General features: G+C 45.4%; 1 protein-coding gene across 1 annotated transcript; it reads right to left on the reverse strand.

Annotated features, from left to right (window-relative positions):
* Positions 1-1,190: 1,190 nt before the first annotated feature.
* Positions 1,191-13,569, reverse strand: SARNP (SAP domain containing ribonucleoprotein). Its single transcript, XM_088180847.1, is given in 11 exon segments — positions 1,191-1,332; positions 2,417-2,497; positions 3,109-3,126; positions 3,128-3,213; positions 4,594-4,622; positions 7,840-7,913; positions 9,337-9,388; positions 10,307-10,374; positions 11,071-11,117; positions 11,259-11,358; positions 13,477-13,569. Coding segments are annotated over 11 exon segments (633 nt in total). The 5' UTR covers positions 13,513-13,569; the 3' UTR covers positions 1,191-1,290.
* Between the last annotated feature and the right edge of the window lie 1,184 nt (positions 13,570-14,753).

Below are 14,753 nucleotides of genomic sequence, written 5' to 3' on the forward strand. Positions count from 1 at the left end.
TCAACCCCAAAATCCCTCGAAAAAACAACCCCAAAATCCCTGGAAAAAGAATCACAAATCCCTGGAAAAACAAACCCCAAATCCTTGGAAAAAAGAGCCCCAAAAATCCCTGGAAAAAAGAGCCATAGAATCCCAGAAAAAAACAACCCCAAATCCCTGGAAAAAGAACCCCAAAATGCCTGGAAAAACAAACCCAAATCCCTGAAAAAACAAATCCAAAATCCCTGGAAAAGAGCCCCAAATCCTTGGAAAAAAAGAGCCACAAATTCCTGAAAAAAGAGCCATAAAATCCCAGAAAAAACACCCCAAATCCCTGGAAAAACAAACCCAAAATCCCTGGAAAAAGAGCCCCAAATCCCCAGAAAAAGAGCCCCAAAATTCGTGAAAAAAGAGCCATAAAATCCCAGAAAAAAAAACCCCCCAAATTCCTGGAAAACCAAACCCAAAATCCTTGGAAAAAACAACCCCAAACCCCTCGAAAAAAACAACCCCAAATTCCCGGGAAAAGAATCACAAATCCCTGGAAAAACAAACCCCAAAATCCCTGGAAAAAACAGCCCCAAAATCCCTGAAAAAAAGCCATAAAATCCCAGGAAAAAGAGCCCCAAAATCCCTGAAAAAAGAGCCATAAAATCCCAGAAAAAACACCCCAAATCCCTGGAAAAACAACCCCAAAATCCCTCCAAAAAACAACCCCAAAATCCCTGGAAAAGAATCACAAATCCCTGGAAAAACAAACCCAAAATCCCTGGAAAAACAAACCCCAAAATCCCTGGAAAAAGAGCCCCAAATCCTTGGAAAAAAGAGCCACAAATTCCTGGAAATTCAAACCCCAAATTCCTGGAAAAAGGGCCCCAAATCCCTGGAAAAACAAACCCAAAAATCCCAGAAAAAACATCCCAAAACCCTGGAAAAACAACCCCAAATCCCCGGAAAAACAACCCCAAATTCCTGGAAAAACAACCCCAAAACCCCTGGAAAACCAAACCCAAAATTCCTGGAAAAACAAACCCAAATTCCAGGAAAAACAACCCCAAATCCCAGGAAAACCCCAACATTTTGGGAATTTCTCCCAGGATCCCACAAATTCCCCTCCCTCCCTCCAAAACCCGGCTCTTCCTTTTCCTTTTTTTTTTTTTTTTTTTTTTTTTCGGGAAAAAAAAAATTAAATAAAAAATTAAAAAAATCCCTGAACTGAGCAGCAAAATCGTGGGAAGGAAAATTGGGAATTCCCTGGAAAATTGGGGAATGAGGCAAAGGGGGAATCCTGACCTGGGGGAGCCCTGGATCTCAAACGATCCCGAACCTTTCTGCCCTTTTCCTCTTCTTTGCCTGCATTTGGGAACGACCAAAAAAAAAAAACGGGAAAATCCAGGAAATCCGTGGGGAAAATCCAGGGAAAAAGAGAAAAAAAGGAGAGGGGTGGGAATGGGGAAATCGGGGATGAGAAAAAGCAAAAAAAAAAAAAAAATCCGGGATTTTTAAGGGTTTTTTTTTTTTTCATGGGGAAATGGGGTGGGAAGTGCAGAGAATTCCAAATTCTGAGTGTTTGGGGAAATGGTTCCCAAAATTCCTGGGGAATGGTTCCCAAAATTCCTGGGAAAAAACAGCCCCAAATCCAGAGAAATCCCCCCCCCCCCCCAAATCCATGGAAAATGCCCCAAAATCCATGGAAAAAAACAGCCCCAAATCCTGGGAATTCTCAGCCCCAAATCCTGGGAATTCTCTGCCCCAAATCCTGGGAATTCTCTGCCCCAAATCCTGGGAATTCTGGCCCCAAATCCTGGGAATTCTCTGCCCCAAATCCTGGGAATTCCCTGCCCCAAATTCCTGGGAATTCTCTGCCCCAAATCCTGGGAATTCTCTGCCCCAAATCCTGGGAATTCTCTGCCCCAAATCCTGGGAATTCTCAGCCCCAAATCCTGGGAATTCTCAGCCCCAAATCCTGGGAATTCTCTGCCCCCAAATCCTGGGAATTCTGGCCCCAAATCCTGGGAATTCTCTGCCCCAAATCCTGGGAATTCTCTGCCCCAAATCCCGGGAATTCTCTGCCCCAATCCTGGGAATTCTCTGCCCCAAATCCCGGGGAATTCTCTGCCCCAAATCCCGGGAATTCTGGCCCCAAATCCTGGGAATTCTCTGCCCCAAATCCTGGGAATTCTCTGCCCCAAATCCCGGGAATTCTGGCCCCAAATCCTGGGAATTCTGGCCCCAAATCCTGGGAATTCTCTGCCCCAAATCCTGGGAATTCTGGCCCCAAATCCCGGGAATTCTGGCCCCAAATCCCGGGAATTCTGGCCCCAAATCCCGGGAATTCTCTGCCCCAAATCCTGGGAATTCTCTGCCCCAAATCCTGGGAATTCTGGCCCCAAATCCTGGGAATTCTGGCCCCAAATCCCGGGAATTCTGGCCCCACCTCGGAGTCCTCGGCTGCTCCGGCTCCGGTGACGATCCCAAACCTTTCCTTCCTCTTCTTCAGCTTCTCATCCTCCTCACTCTGGGAATTTTGGGAATTTTGGGAATGTTGGGAATGGATCCCTGGGATCTCTCCCCAGTCCCATTCCAGGGTTAGGGAAACATTCCTGTTATGCCTGGGTGACCCAATTCCCAAAAACCTCGAAATTCCCAAAAAAACCCCAATTCCCAAACCTGAGAATTCCTGAAAAACCCCAATTCCCCAAAAAATCCCAATTCCCCAAAAAAGCCCAACTCCTCAAAATCCCAATTCCTAAAAACCCAAATTCTCAAAACCCCCAATTCCCCCAAAAAATCCAAATTCCCAAACCTCAAAATTCCTGAAAAATCCCAATTCCCCAAAAATCCCAATTCCCCCCAAAAAAATCCAAATTCCCAAACCTGAGAATTCCTGAAAAATCCCAATTCCCAAAAAAAACCCCAAAAATTCCCAAACCCCAAATTTCCTGAAAAAAATCCCAAAATTCCCCCCCAAAACCCCCAATTCCTGAAAAAAACCAACCAAAATTCCCCCCAAAAAAACCCAAACAGGGCTGGAAAACTTTGGAATTTTGGGATAATCCAGGCCTTGGCATTCCTGGCATTCCCAGAATTCCCAGAATTCCCAGAATTTTCAGAATTCCCAACTCTCACCTTTTTGGAGAGGGAGGAAGACGTTGAGGCCAAACCTCTGGGCCCTTTCCTTGAGCTTTTCCAGGTTTATCTGGGAAAAGGAAATTTGGGATTTGGGGGCAAAGCCTGGAATTCCAAAGGGGAAAAATTCCAGAAGAAATTCCTGGAAAATTCCCCCCCCCCCCTTCCTCAAATTCCTGAGCTCCAGAGGGGTCGATCCTGGAAAAAAATCCTGTGGGGTTTTTTTTTTGGTTTTTTTTTTGGGAATTCCAACCCAAAATTCCAGGTTTGATCCCAAAATTCCTGATCCCAAAATTCCAACTGAGTTCCCACCCAGAATTCCCACTCCTATTCCCAAAATTCCACATCTGATCCCCAAATTCTTGTTCCTGTTCCCAAAATTCCTCCTGAGATCCCAAAATCCCAGCTGAGATCCCGAAATTCTCCCCAAAATTCCATTGGAATTCCCCAAATTCCACCCAAATTCCCCCCAAAATTCCACTGGAATTCCCAACATTCCCCCAAAATTCCATTGGAATTCCCAAAATTCCAGTGGAATTCTCGAAATTCCCCCTAAAATTCCACTGGAATTCCCAAAATTCCCCCCAAAATTCCCCAAAATTCCACTGGAATTTCCGAAATTCCACCCAAATTCCCCAAAATTCCCCCAAAATTCCCCAAAATTCCCAAAATTCCCCCCAAAATTCCCCCCAAAATTCCACTGGAATTCCCAAAATTCCCCCAAAATTCCCCAAAATTCCACTAGAATTCCCAAAATTCCACCCAAAATTCCACTGGAATTCCCAAAATTCCACTGGAATTCCCAAAATTCCCCCAAATTCCCCCAAAATTCCATTGGAATTCCCAAATTCCCCCCAAATTCCACTGGAATTCCCAACATTCCACCCAAAATTCCCCAAAATTCCACTGGAATTCCCAAAAATTCCACCCAAATTCCCCCAAAATTCCCCCCAAATTCCCCAAAATTCCAAAAATTCCACCCAAAATTCCACTGGAATTCCCAAAATTCCTCCCCAATTTCCCAAAATTCCATTGGAATTCCCAAAATTCCCCCCAAATTCCCCAAAATTCCACTGGAATTCCCAAAATTCCTCCCAATTTCCCCAAAATTCCACTGGAATTCCCAAAATTCCACCCAAAATTCCCCAAAATTCCACTGGAATTCCCGAAATTCCCCCCAAATTCCCCAAAATTCCCCCCAAATTCCCCAAAATTCCACTGGAATTCCCAAAATTCCCCCCAAAATTCCAGTTTTTCTCACCGTGGGTTTGGGAATCTGCTGAGAGCCCTGAGGGAAAAGGAGGAAAATTCCCATCAGGAATTCCAAGAAAATCCCAATCCTGGGTTTTTTTGGGGGTTTTTTTTTTGGTTTTTTTTTTGGGGGGGGATGAGAATTCCCAGGAAAAAATTGGGATCCCAAATGGAAAAGGGAAAATTTGGGATCCAGAATTCCAGGAATTCCCATTCCCTGCTCCCTGAACTCACCTTTTGTGGGAATTGTGGCCAAACCAAACCTGTGGGAATGAAAAAAAAATTTAAAAAAATTAAAAAATTTAAATAAAAAAAGGGAATTAGGGCTGGAATTTTGGGAATTAGGGCTGGAATTTTGGGAATTAGGGCTGGAATTTTGGGAATTAGGGCTGGAATTTTGGGAATTCTCCTTCCCAGGATCTTCCCTGGATTTGGATTGGCTGGAAAATATTTGGGAATTCCTGCAGGGATTCCCAGTTTTTTCCCCCCCAAAATTCCCAAATTTTGTTTTCCATCTTCCATCCAAGGGGGGGGGGGGCCTGGAGAGGATTTTCCATGGAAAAATCTGGGAATGGGATGGGAAGGAGCAGAAATCCCAAAAAATCCCCCCAAAACCTGCAAAAATCCTAAAAATTCCCCCAAAACCCCCACGAAATTCCCACAAAATCCCCCCAAAATCTGTAAAAATTCCCCAAAATCCCCAGAATTCCCTCAAAATTCCAACAAAATTCCCATAAAATTCCCAAATTTCCCCCCAGTCCTGCCCTTCTCCCACCCCAGCCCCTCCCAGGCAGGAATCCCATCCTGAATTCCCACAATTTCCCCAGAATTCCCAGAATTTCCCCCAGAATTCCCCCAGAATTTCTCAAGAATTCCCAGAATTTCCCCAGAACTTCAGGAATTTCCCCAGAATTTCTGGAATTTTCCAGGAATTTCCCCCAAATTCCCAGAATTTCCCCCAGAATTTCCCAAAATTTCCCCAGAACTTCCCCAAAATCCCTCCAGAATTCCCAGAATTTCCCCAGAATTTCAGGAATTTTCTGGAATTTCCCCCGAATTCCCAGAACTTCCCCAGAATTTCTGGAATTTTCCAGGAATTTCCCATCATTTCCCCAGAATTCCCCCAGAGTTTCTGGAATTTTCCCTGAATTCTCCTAAAATTTCCCCAGAATTTCCCCCAAATTCCCACAATGTCCCCAGAATTCCCCCGAAATTTCTCCAGAATTCCCAGAATTTCCCCCCAATTTCTGGAATTTTCCCAGAATTTCCCCCAGAATTCCCCCATAATTTCCCAGAATTTTCCCAGAATTCCCAGAATTTTTCCAGAATTCCCCCAGAATTTCCCACAATTCCCAGAATTTTCCCAGAATTCCCCCAGAATTTTCCAGAATTCCCCCAGAATTTCCCCCCAATTCCCAGAATTTCCCCAGAATTCCAGAATTTTCCCATAATTTCCCAAAAATTCCCCCATAATTTCCCAGAATCCCCCAGAATTCTCCAGAATTTTCCAGGAATTTCTGGAATTTCCCTGGAATTCCCCCAGAATTTTCCCAGAACTCCCAGAATTTCCCAGAATTTCCCCCAATTTCTGGAATTTTCCCAGAATTCCCCCAGAATTCTCCATAATTTCCCAGGATTCTCCAGAATTTTCCTGGAATTTCCCTGGAATTCCATCCTGAATTCCCCCAGAATTTCCCAGAATTTTCCCCCCAATTCCCAGAATTTCCCCAGAATTTCCCAGAATTCCCCCAGAATTCCCAGAATTTTCCCATAATTTCCCATAATTTCCCAGAATTCCCCCAGAATTTCCCAGAACTCCCAGAATTTTCCCCGAATTCCCAGAATTTTTCCCCCAATTCCCAGAATTTTCCCATTATTCCCCCAAAATTCCCAAAATTTCCCCAGAATTTCCCAGAAATTCCCCTGGAATTTTCCCAGAATTTCCCAAAATTTTCCCCCAGAATTCCCAGAATTTCCCCCATAATCCCCCAGAATTTCCCCATAATTTCCCAGAAATTCCCAGAATTCTCCAGAATTTTCCTGGAATTTCTCTGGAATTCCATCCTGAATTCCCCCAGAATTTCCCAGAATTCCCCCACAATTCCCAGAATTTTCCCAGAATCCCCAGAATTTTCCCAGATTTCCCCAGAATTTTCCAGAATTCCCCCAGAATCCCCTCCAGAATTTTCCCAGAATTTCCCAGAATTTCCCAGAATTCCCAGAATTTTCCCAGAATTTTCCCAGAATTCCCAGAATTTTCCCAGAATTCCCAGAATTTCTGGAATTTTCCCCAGAATTCCAAGAATTTTCCCATAATTTCCCCAAAATTCCCCCAGAATTGTCCAGAATTCCCAGAATTTTCCCAGAATTCCCCCAGAATTTCTCCCCCAATTCCCCTCTCCCCCAATTCCCCAGAATTTTCCAGGAATTTCTGGAATTTCCCCGGAATTCCCCCAGAATTCCCCAAAAAATTCCCAGAATTTTCCCATAATTTCCCAGAAATCCTAGAATTTTCCAGAATTTTCCTGGAATTTCTCTGGAATTCCATCCTGAATTCCCCCAGAATTTCCAGAATTTTTCCCCCAATTCCCCCAGAATTTTCCAGAATTTCCCCAGAATTTCCCAGATTTCCCCATAAGTTCCCAGAATTTTCCCATAATTTGCCCCCAATTCCCATAATTTCCCAGAATTGTCCAGAATTCCCAGAATTTTCCAGAATTCCCCCAGAATTTTCCCAGAATTCCCCCAGAAATTCCCAGAATTCTCCAGAATTTTCCCCAAATTCCCAGAATTTTTCCCCCAATTCCCAGAATTTCCCCCAAAATTCCCAAAATTTCCCCAGAATTTCCCAGAATTCCCCAGAATTTCTCAGAATTTCCCCCATAATCCCCCAGAACTCCCAGAATTTCCCCCAGAATTCCCAGAATTCCCCCAGAAATTCCCCAGAATTTCCCAGAATTCCCCCAGAATTCTCCAGAATTTTCCTGGAATTTCTCTGGAATTCCATCCTGAATTCCCCCAGAATTTCCCAGAATTTTCCCCGAATTTCCCCGGAATTTTCCCAGAATTTCCTCCCAATTCCCAGAATTTTCCAGAATCCCCCAGAATTTCCCAGAACTCCCAGAATTTTCCCCGAATTCCGAGAATTTCCCCAAATTCCCAGAATTTTTCCCCCAATTCCCAGAATTTTCCCAGAATTCCCCCCAAAATTCCCCCAGAATTTCCCAGAAATTCCCTGGAATTTTCCAGAATTTCCCAGAATTCCCCCAGAATTTTCCCATAATTTGCCCCCAATTCCCAGAATTTCCCAGAATTCCCCCAGAATTCTCCAGAATTTTCCTGGAATTTCTCTGGAATTCCATCCTGAATTCCCCCAGAATTTCCCAAAATTTCCCTCATAATCCCCCAGAATTTCCCCATAATCCCCCAGAATTCCCAGAAATTCCCAGAATTTTCCAGAATTCCCAGAATTTCCCCCACCTGGCCGCCCTGGCCGCCTTTTTGCTCTCGAGGCTGACGGGGACGTTGAACCTCTCGGCTCTTTTCTGCATCCTCTGAGAAACACGGAAAGGGAACACGGGCATTGGGGATTGGGGATTGGGGGATTTGGGGGAATTTGGGAATTTGGGGAATTTACAGGGGGGAAAAATAAAAAAAAATGGGGTTTTCTAGGAAAAAAATGGGGTTTTTTAGGGAAAAATGGGGTTTTTTAGGAGAAAATTGGGATTTTTTTTGGAATAAAATTGGGATTTTTTAGGAAAAAATGGGATTTTTTTAGGGAAAAATGGGATTTTTTTTGAAAAAATTTGGATTTTTTAGGAAAAAATGGGATTTTTTAGTAAAAAAATGGGATTTTTTTGGAATAAAATTGGACTTTTTAGGAAAAAATTTGGATTTTTAAAGGAAAAATATGGGATTTTTTAGGAAAAATATTGGATTTTTTAGGAAAAAATTTGGATTTTTTTTTCCGAAAAAATTTGGATTTTTTTTTTCGGAAAAAAAATGGGATTTTTTAAGGAAAAAATGGGATTTTTTTAGGAAAAATATTGGATTTTTTAGGAAAAAATGGGGTTTTTTAGGAAAAAAATGGGATTTTTTAAGGAAAAAAATGGGATTTTTTTAGGAAAAAATTTGGATTTTTTTAGGAGAAAATTAGAATTTTTTAGGAAAAAATGGGATTTTTTAGGAAAAAAGTGGGATTTTCTAGCAAAAAATTTGAGATTTTCTAGGAAAAAAATATTGGGATTTCCTAGCAAAAAATTTGAGATTTTTCTAGGGAAAAAAATTTGGGATTTTCCAGGAAAAAAAAAATTAAGATTTCTAGAAAAAAACCCGGGATTTTCTAGAAAAAAAACTGGGATTTTTTAGCAAAAAAAAGGGAAAAATGGGGAAAAAAATGGGGGGAAAATGGGGGGAAAAATGGGGAAAAAATGGGAAAAAATGGGAAAAAATGGGAAAAAAAAGGGAAAAAATGGGAAAAAAATGGGAAAAAATGGGGAAAATGGGGAAAAAATGGGGAAAATGGGAAAAAAATGGGAAAAAATGGGAAAAAATGGGGAAAAAATGGGGAAAAATGGGGAAAAAATGGGGAAAAAAATGGGGAAAAAAATGGGAAAAAATGGGGGAAAATGGGGAAAAAAATGGGGAAAAAAATGGGAAAAAATGGGAAAAAATGGGAAAAAATGGGGAAAAAAATGGGAAAAAAATGGGGAAAAAATGGGAAAAAAATGGGGAAAAAAAGGGAAAAAATGGGAAAAAAATGGGGAAAAATGGGATTATGGGAGCAGGGAATGGGGGTGGGGCTGAGGCCAACCCAGGGGGAGCTTCCCAAAATTCCAGGAGGATCCCAGAGGGTGGAGAATCCTTTGGGAATTCTGCCTCAAAATCCCACAAAATTCCCATTTTCCTGGGACAATTCCAGGGCTGGAAAATCCCCCCAAAAAATTCTGGAAAATCGGGATCAGGGAATTTTTTTACCTCCATCTGGGAAATTTCTGAGGTGATTTTCACCATTTTCTTCTCCTGGATCCTGGAAAAGTTTGGGAAAAAGAGGGAAAAGGTCAGGGATGCTCCAGAGGTTGTTCCAGGTGGGGTTTGGGATGCAGGAATTCCCAGCCCCAGGAATCCCAAATCCAGGAATCCCAAATCCCAGGAAATCCCAGTCCCAGGAATCCTAAATCCACAGAATTCCAGCACCAGGAATCCCAAATCCCATGGAATTCCCAAATCCACAAAATCTCAAATCCAGGGAATCCCAAATCCCACGGAATTCCAACCTCAGGAATCCCAAATCCCAACAATTCCAAATCCAGAAATACCAAATCCAGGGAATCCCAAATCTCAAGAATCCCCAAACCACAAAATCCCAAATCCATGGAATCCCAAATCCCATGGAATTCCAACCCCAGGAATCCCAAATCCCAAGAAACCCAAACCCAGGGATTCCCAAATCCATGAATCCCAAATCCCAGAAAACCCAAATTCCAGGAACCCCAAATCCAAGAAACCCCAAATCCAGGGAATCCCAAATCCAGGGAATCCCAAATCCCAAGAATCCCCAAATCCATGGAATCCCAAAACCACAAAATGCCAAATCCCATGGAATTCCAATCCCAGGGAATCCCAAATCCAGGGAATCCTAAAACCATAAAATCCCAAATCCAAGAAATCCCAAATCCCGTGGAATCCCAAACCACAGAATCTCAAATCCACAAAATCCCAAATCCCAGGAATCCCAAATCCCAGGAATCCCAAATCCCAGGGAATCCCAAATCCAGGGAATCCCAATCCCATGGAATCTCAATCCCAGGGAATCCCAATCCCAGGGAATCCCAATCCCAGGGAATCCCAATCCCAGGGAATCCCAAATCCAGGGAATCCCAATCCCAGGGATCCCAATCCCAGGCCCCCAGCCCCTCATTCCCGAGGTTTTTTTGGGAATTCTCACACGTCAGGCGACTTCACCGGCGCCTCCTCCACCTTCACGGGCGGCTCCGGGGCCTTGGGCTCCTCCTCCTGCAAAAACAGGGAAAAACATGGAAAAATATGGGGAAATATGGGGAAAAATATGGGAAAAATATGGGGAAAATATGGGGAAAATGTGGGGAAAATATGGGGAAAATATGGGGGAAATATGGGGAAAATGTGGGAAAAATATGGGGAAAAAATGGGAAAAATATGGGGAAAATATGGGAAAAGTATGGGAAAAATATGGGGAAAATATGGGGAAAATATGGGGAAAAACAGAGAAAAAGCAGGGAAAAAACAGGGAAAAAACATGAGAAAAACAGGGAAAAAAACCGGGAAAAACACGGAAAAAAACAAGGAAAACACGGAAAAAAAACAGGGAAAAAAAACCAGGGTAAAAACATGTAAAAACAGGAGAAAAACAGGGAAAAAACACATGGGAAAAACGTGGGAAACACATGGGAATTCTGTTCCAGGCAGGAATCCCATCCCAAAATTCCACAAATTCCCTTTTTTCCCCAGCATTTCCCAACCCCAGGGTGGGACCAAACCCAAAATCCGAGATCCTGAAATCCGAAATCCCAAAATCCCAGGCACCAAATCCAACAGATTTAAACCCCGAATAAAAGATGGGAAAAGGATTTAAAATCCCACAAGTGTTGGAATTCTGCCCCATTCCCAGCCCAGAACCCACCCCCCCCCCCTGGAAAATCGGGAATATCCCCAAAAATTCCCCCCCCACACCTCAATCTCCTCTCCCAGCACGTCCTCCTCGTTGGGCTCTTCCTCAGCTGGAAAAGAAAAGCAGGGAGAGAGAAAATTCCTTGGGGAATCGGCAGGGAAATGGAAAGGGTTTGGCTGGGGGTGTGTGTGGGGAGGGGGGAATTCCAGGCGGGAATTCCATGGGAATTGTGGGATTTGGGAGCTCTGACCGTGCTCCTCCAGGTAGGCCTGGAGTCGATGGATCAGGTCCTGTTTGTTGCCTTTGGCTTCCAGGCCCCGGGCCAGGCACTCCTGCTTGAGCTCAGCCAGCTGGGAAAGACACAGAAATGTCCTGGGAATGGGGGATGGAAAATCCTGGGAATGGGGGATGGAAAATCCTGGGAATGGGGGAATGGAATAGAGAAATGTCCTGGGAATGGGGGATGGAAAATCCTGGGAATGGGGGATGGAATGTCCTGGGAATGGGGGATGGAAAATCCTGGGAATGGGGGATGGAATGTCCTGGGAATGGGGGATGGAATGTCCTGGGAATGGGGGATGGAAAATCCTGGGAATGGGGGATGGAAAGTCCTGGGAATGGGGGATGGAATGTCCTGGGAATGGGGGATGGAATGTCCTGGGAATGGGGGATGGAAAATCCTGGGAATGGGGGATGGAAAATCCTGGGAATGGGGGATGGAATGTCCTGGGAATGGGGGAATGGAACAGAGAAATGTCCTGGGAATGGGGGATGGAATGTCCTGGGAATGGGGGATGGAATGTCCTGGGAATGGGGGAATGGAAAATCCTGGGAATGGGGGAATGGAATAGAGAAATAAACTGGGAATGGGGGATGGAATATTCTGGGAATGGGGGATGAAATATTCTGGGAATGGGGGATGAAATATCCTCGGAATGTGGGAATGGAATAGAGAAATGTTCTGGGAATGGAATAGAGAAATGTCCTGGGAATGGGGGAATGGAATATTCTGGGAATGGGGGATGGAATGTCCTGGGAATGGGGGAATAGAATAGAGAAATGTCCTGGGAATGGGGAATGGAAAATCCTGGGAATGGGGAAATGGAATAGAGAAATGTCCTGGGAATGGGGGAATGGAATATCCTGGGAATGAGAGAATTAAATATCCTAGGAATTGGGGAATTAAATATCCTAGGAATTGGGGAATCAAATATTCTGGGAATTGGGGAATTAAATGCCCTGGGAATGTTGGAATGAAACAAATAAATATCCCAGGAATTGGGGAATTAAATAAATATCCTGAGAATTTGGGAATTAAATAAATAAATGTCCTGGGAATTGGGGAATGAAATAAATATCCTGGGAATTTGGGAATTAAATATCCTGAGAATTCAGGAATTAAACAAAATATCCTGAGAATTCGGGAATTAAATAAATATCCTGGAAATTCGGGAATTAAACACCCGGGAATTTGGGAATGACCAGGAAAAACCCAGAAATGAGCGGGAAAAACCTGGAGTTAGGGGGTTGGAAAGTGGGGGAAGGAGTTGAGGGGGATTTGCTCCCACCCCCCCGGGAAATTCCCGAGGGAATTGGGGAAAAATTCCAAAATTTCTCCGAAAAATTCCCAGGGGATCCCCCTGGGAATCGTCTCAATCCAAGGAATCTGAACCCTGTGGAATCCCAATCCCAAGGATTCCCAACCCCTGGAATCCTAATTCCAAGAAATCTTAACTCCAAGGAATCCCAAACCCAGGATCCTCATGGAACAACTCCCTGGGAGTCTCCCAAAAAATTCCAGGGGATCCTCGTTGGGATTTCCTGAGGGAACATTCCCAGGAATATCCCTCAGGAGGGAGCAGGGATGAAATATCCTGGAAAACCACTCTGGGAATGCTCCTGAGGTGCAATCCCAGGGAAATCCTGGGAAAACCGCCCAGGGAAACCATCCCGGGAATCACCCACGGGACAAATCCCGGGAATCACCCACGGGAAAAATCCCGGGAATCACCCACGGGAAACCATCCCGGGAATCACCCACGGGACCCTCGGGGAGTTCCGAATTCGGGGCTCCCGGCCGGGGCAAGAGGAGCCCGGGAGCCGCCAGTGCCGGACCTGGAGCCTCGTGGGTCCCGGTTCCCCCTCAGCCCCGGTTCCCTCAGAGCTTCCCCCGGTCCCGGTTCCCTCAGAGCTTCCCCCGGTCCCGGTTCCCTCAGAGCTTCTCCCGGTCCCGGTTCCCTCAGTCCCGGTTCCCTCAGAGCCTCCTCGGCCCCGGTTCCACCGGCGCTTCCCTCAGAGCCCCCTCAGAACCCCCGGCCCGTTTCCCGCCGTTCCCTCGTGCGCTCCCTCAGCCCCAGCCGCCATTCCCGCGCTCCTCCCGCGCGCTGTCCCGGTTGCCGGGCTCTGTCTCCGCTGTCCCCGCCGTTCCCCCGCCGTTATCCCGGCCCCGTTCCCGCTCCCAGCGGCACCTTCAGCTTGTGCAGCTCCACCGGCTCCGCCGCCATCTTGGCACCCCCTACCGCCGGCTCCGCCCCCTCACACCGCTCTGACCAATCAGCGCCGCGGATCCTCCGCCGTCCAGCCCAAATCCGCCTCTCTCCATTGGTCAGCGCTGCCCGTAGCACTCACCCATGATTGGTCTGTCGGGCCCTAGGAGGCGGGAGACGTTGACTGACGTGCAGATTAACCAATGGAAGGAGAGAAATGCTGAGGGACGGCCAATGAAAAGAAAGGGCGGGAACGAGAATTTCCGGGAGGTGAGGCCGGGACCGGCCTGCAGGGTCATTGAGGGGTTCGGTTGTAATTAATATATTATTGTTAATTGTCGTATTTCATTGAACTATTAATACCGTTAGATAGAGCTGGGTATTTATTACTTATTATCTCGGGTTATTACGTGTTTATTGCTTATAGTGTTGTTACGTTCTTTGTGATGTTATTATTCATCAAAGCGTGTTATTTCTTAGGATTTGAGCTCTTTATCATCCAGATACCAGGTAAAATTTGTTCGTATTGCAGTTATTGAATTATGCTACGGTGTAATAAATATTTTGTACTAATTTTTTATTGTAAATTTGCTCGTTAATTATCCTTTTTCACCCAGGGGTGCGAAGCACAAATTTGGGGGCATTTTCCAGAACATTCCAAAGTTTCTCACTCCCTTCCCCACTCCAAGTGCTGCTGGTTTATTCCGATATTACATTTATTATAACTTTATCTTTTTATTTAGTAGTACTGCGTATCTTATTATTATTCATGAAAAGCATTTCAAGTGTCCAGAACAGCCCGTGTTTCCCACAGTTCCTGAGCCACAATCCCGCCCCATTAATTATTAAAGTAATTTAAATATTCCTCCCTTTTGGGTAGGCGAGGAAGCCGCCATGATGGGTGTGGGGGAGTCCGCCATGATGGGTGTGGGGGATCCGCCATGATGGGTGTGGGCGTGTCCGCCATGATGGGTGTGGGGGTGTCCGCCATGATGGGTGTGGAGACCTCCATGATGGATGTGGCCGCTTCACCGTCGGGCCAGGCCGTGTCTCCCGGACTAACCGGACCCGTCCTCACCCCACGGGTCGGTCCCGGTCGCTCCGGACCCGCCACAACCCCGGTAACGGCGCCTGAAGCGCCACGAGAGCGGCCCTGCCCACACTCAAGATGGCGCCGCACTCTGAGGCCTCACGGGGACCTTCAATATGGCGGCGCCCGCCGCGGCGTCAGTGACGTCATTCTCTTTCCGGCGCGGACC

The sequence above is a fragment of the Sturnus vulgaris genome, chromosome 30, assembly GCF_052056855.1.
Source record: "Sturnus vulgaris isolate bStuVul1 chromosome 30, bStuVul1.hap1, whole genome shotgun sequence".
NCBI classification, from domain to species: domain Eukaryota; kingdom Metazoa; phylum Chordata; class Aves; order Passeriformes; family Sturnidae; genus Sturnus; species Sturnus vulgaris.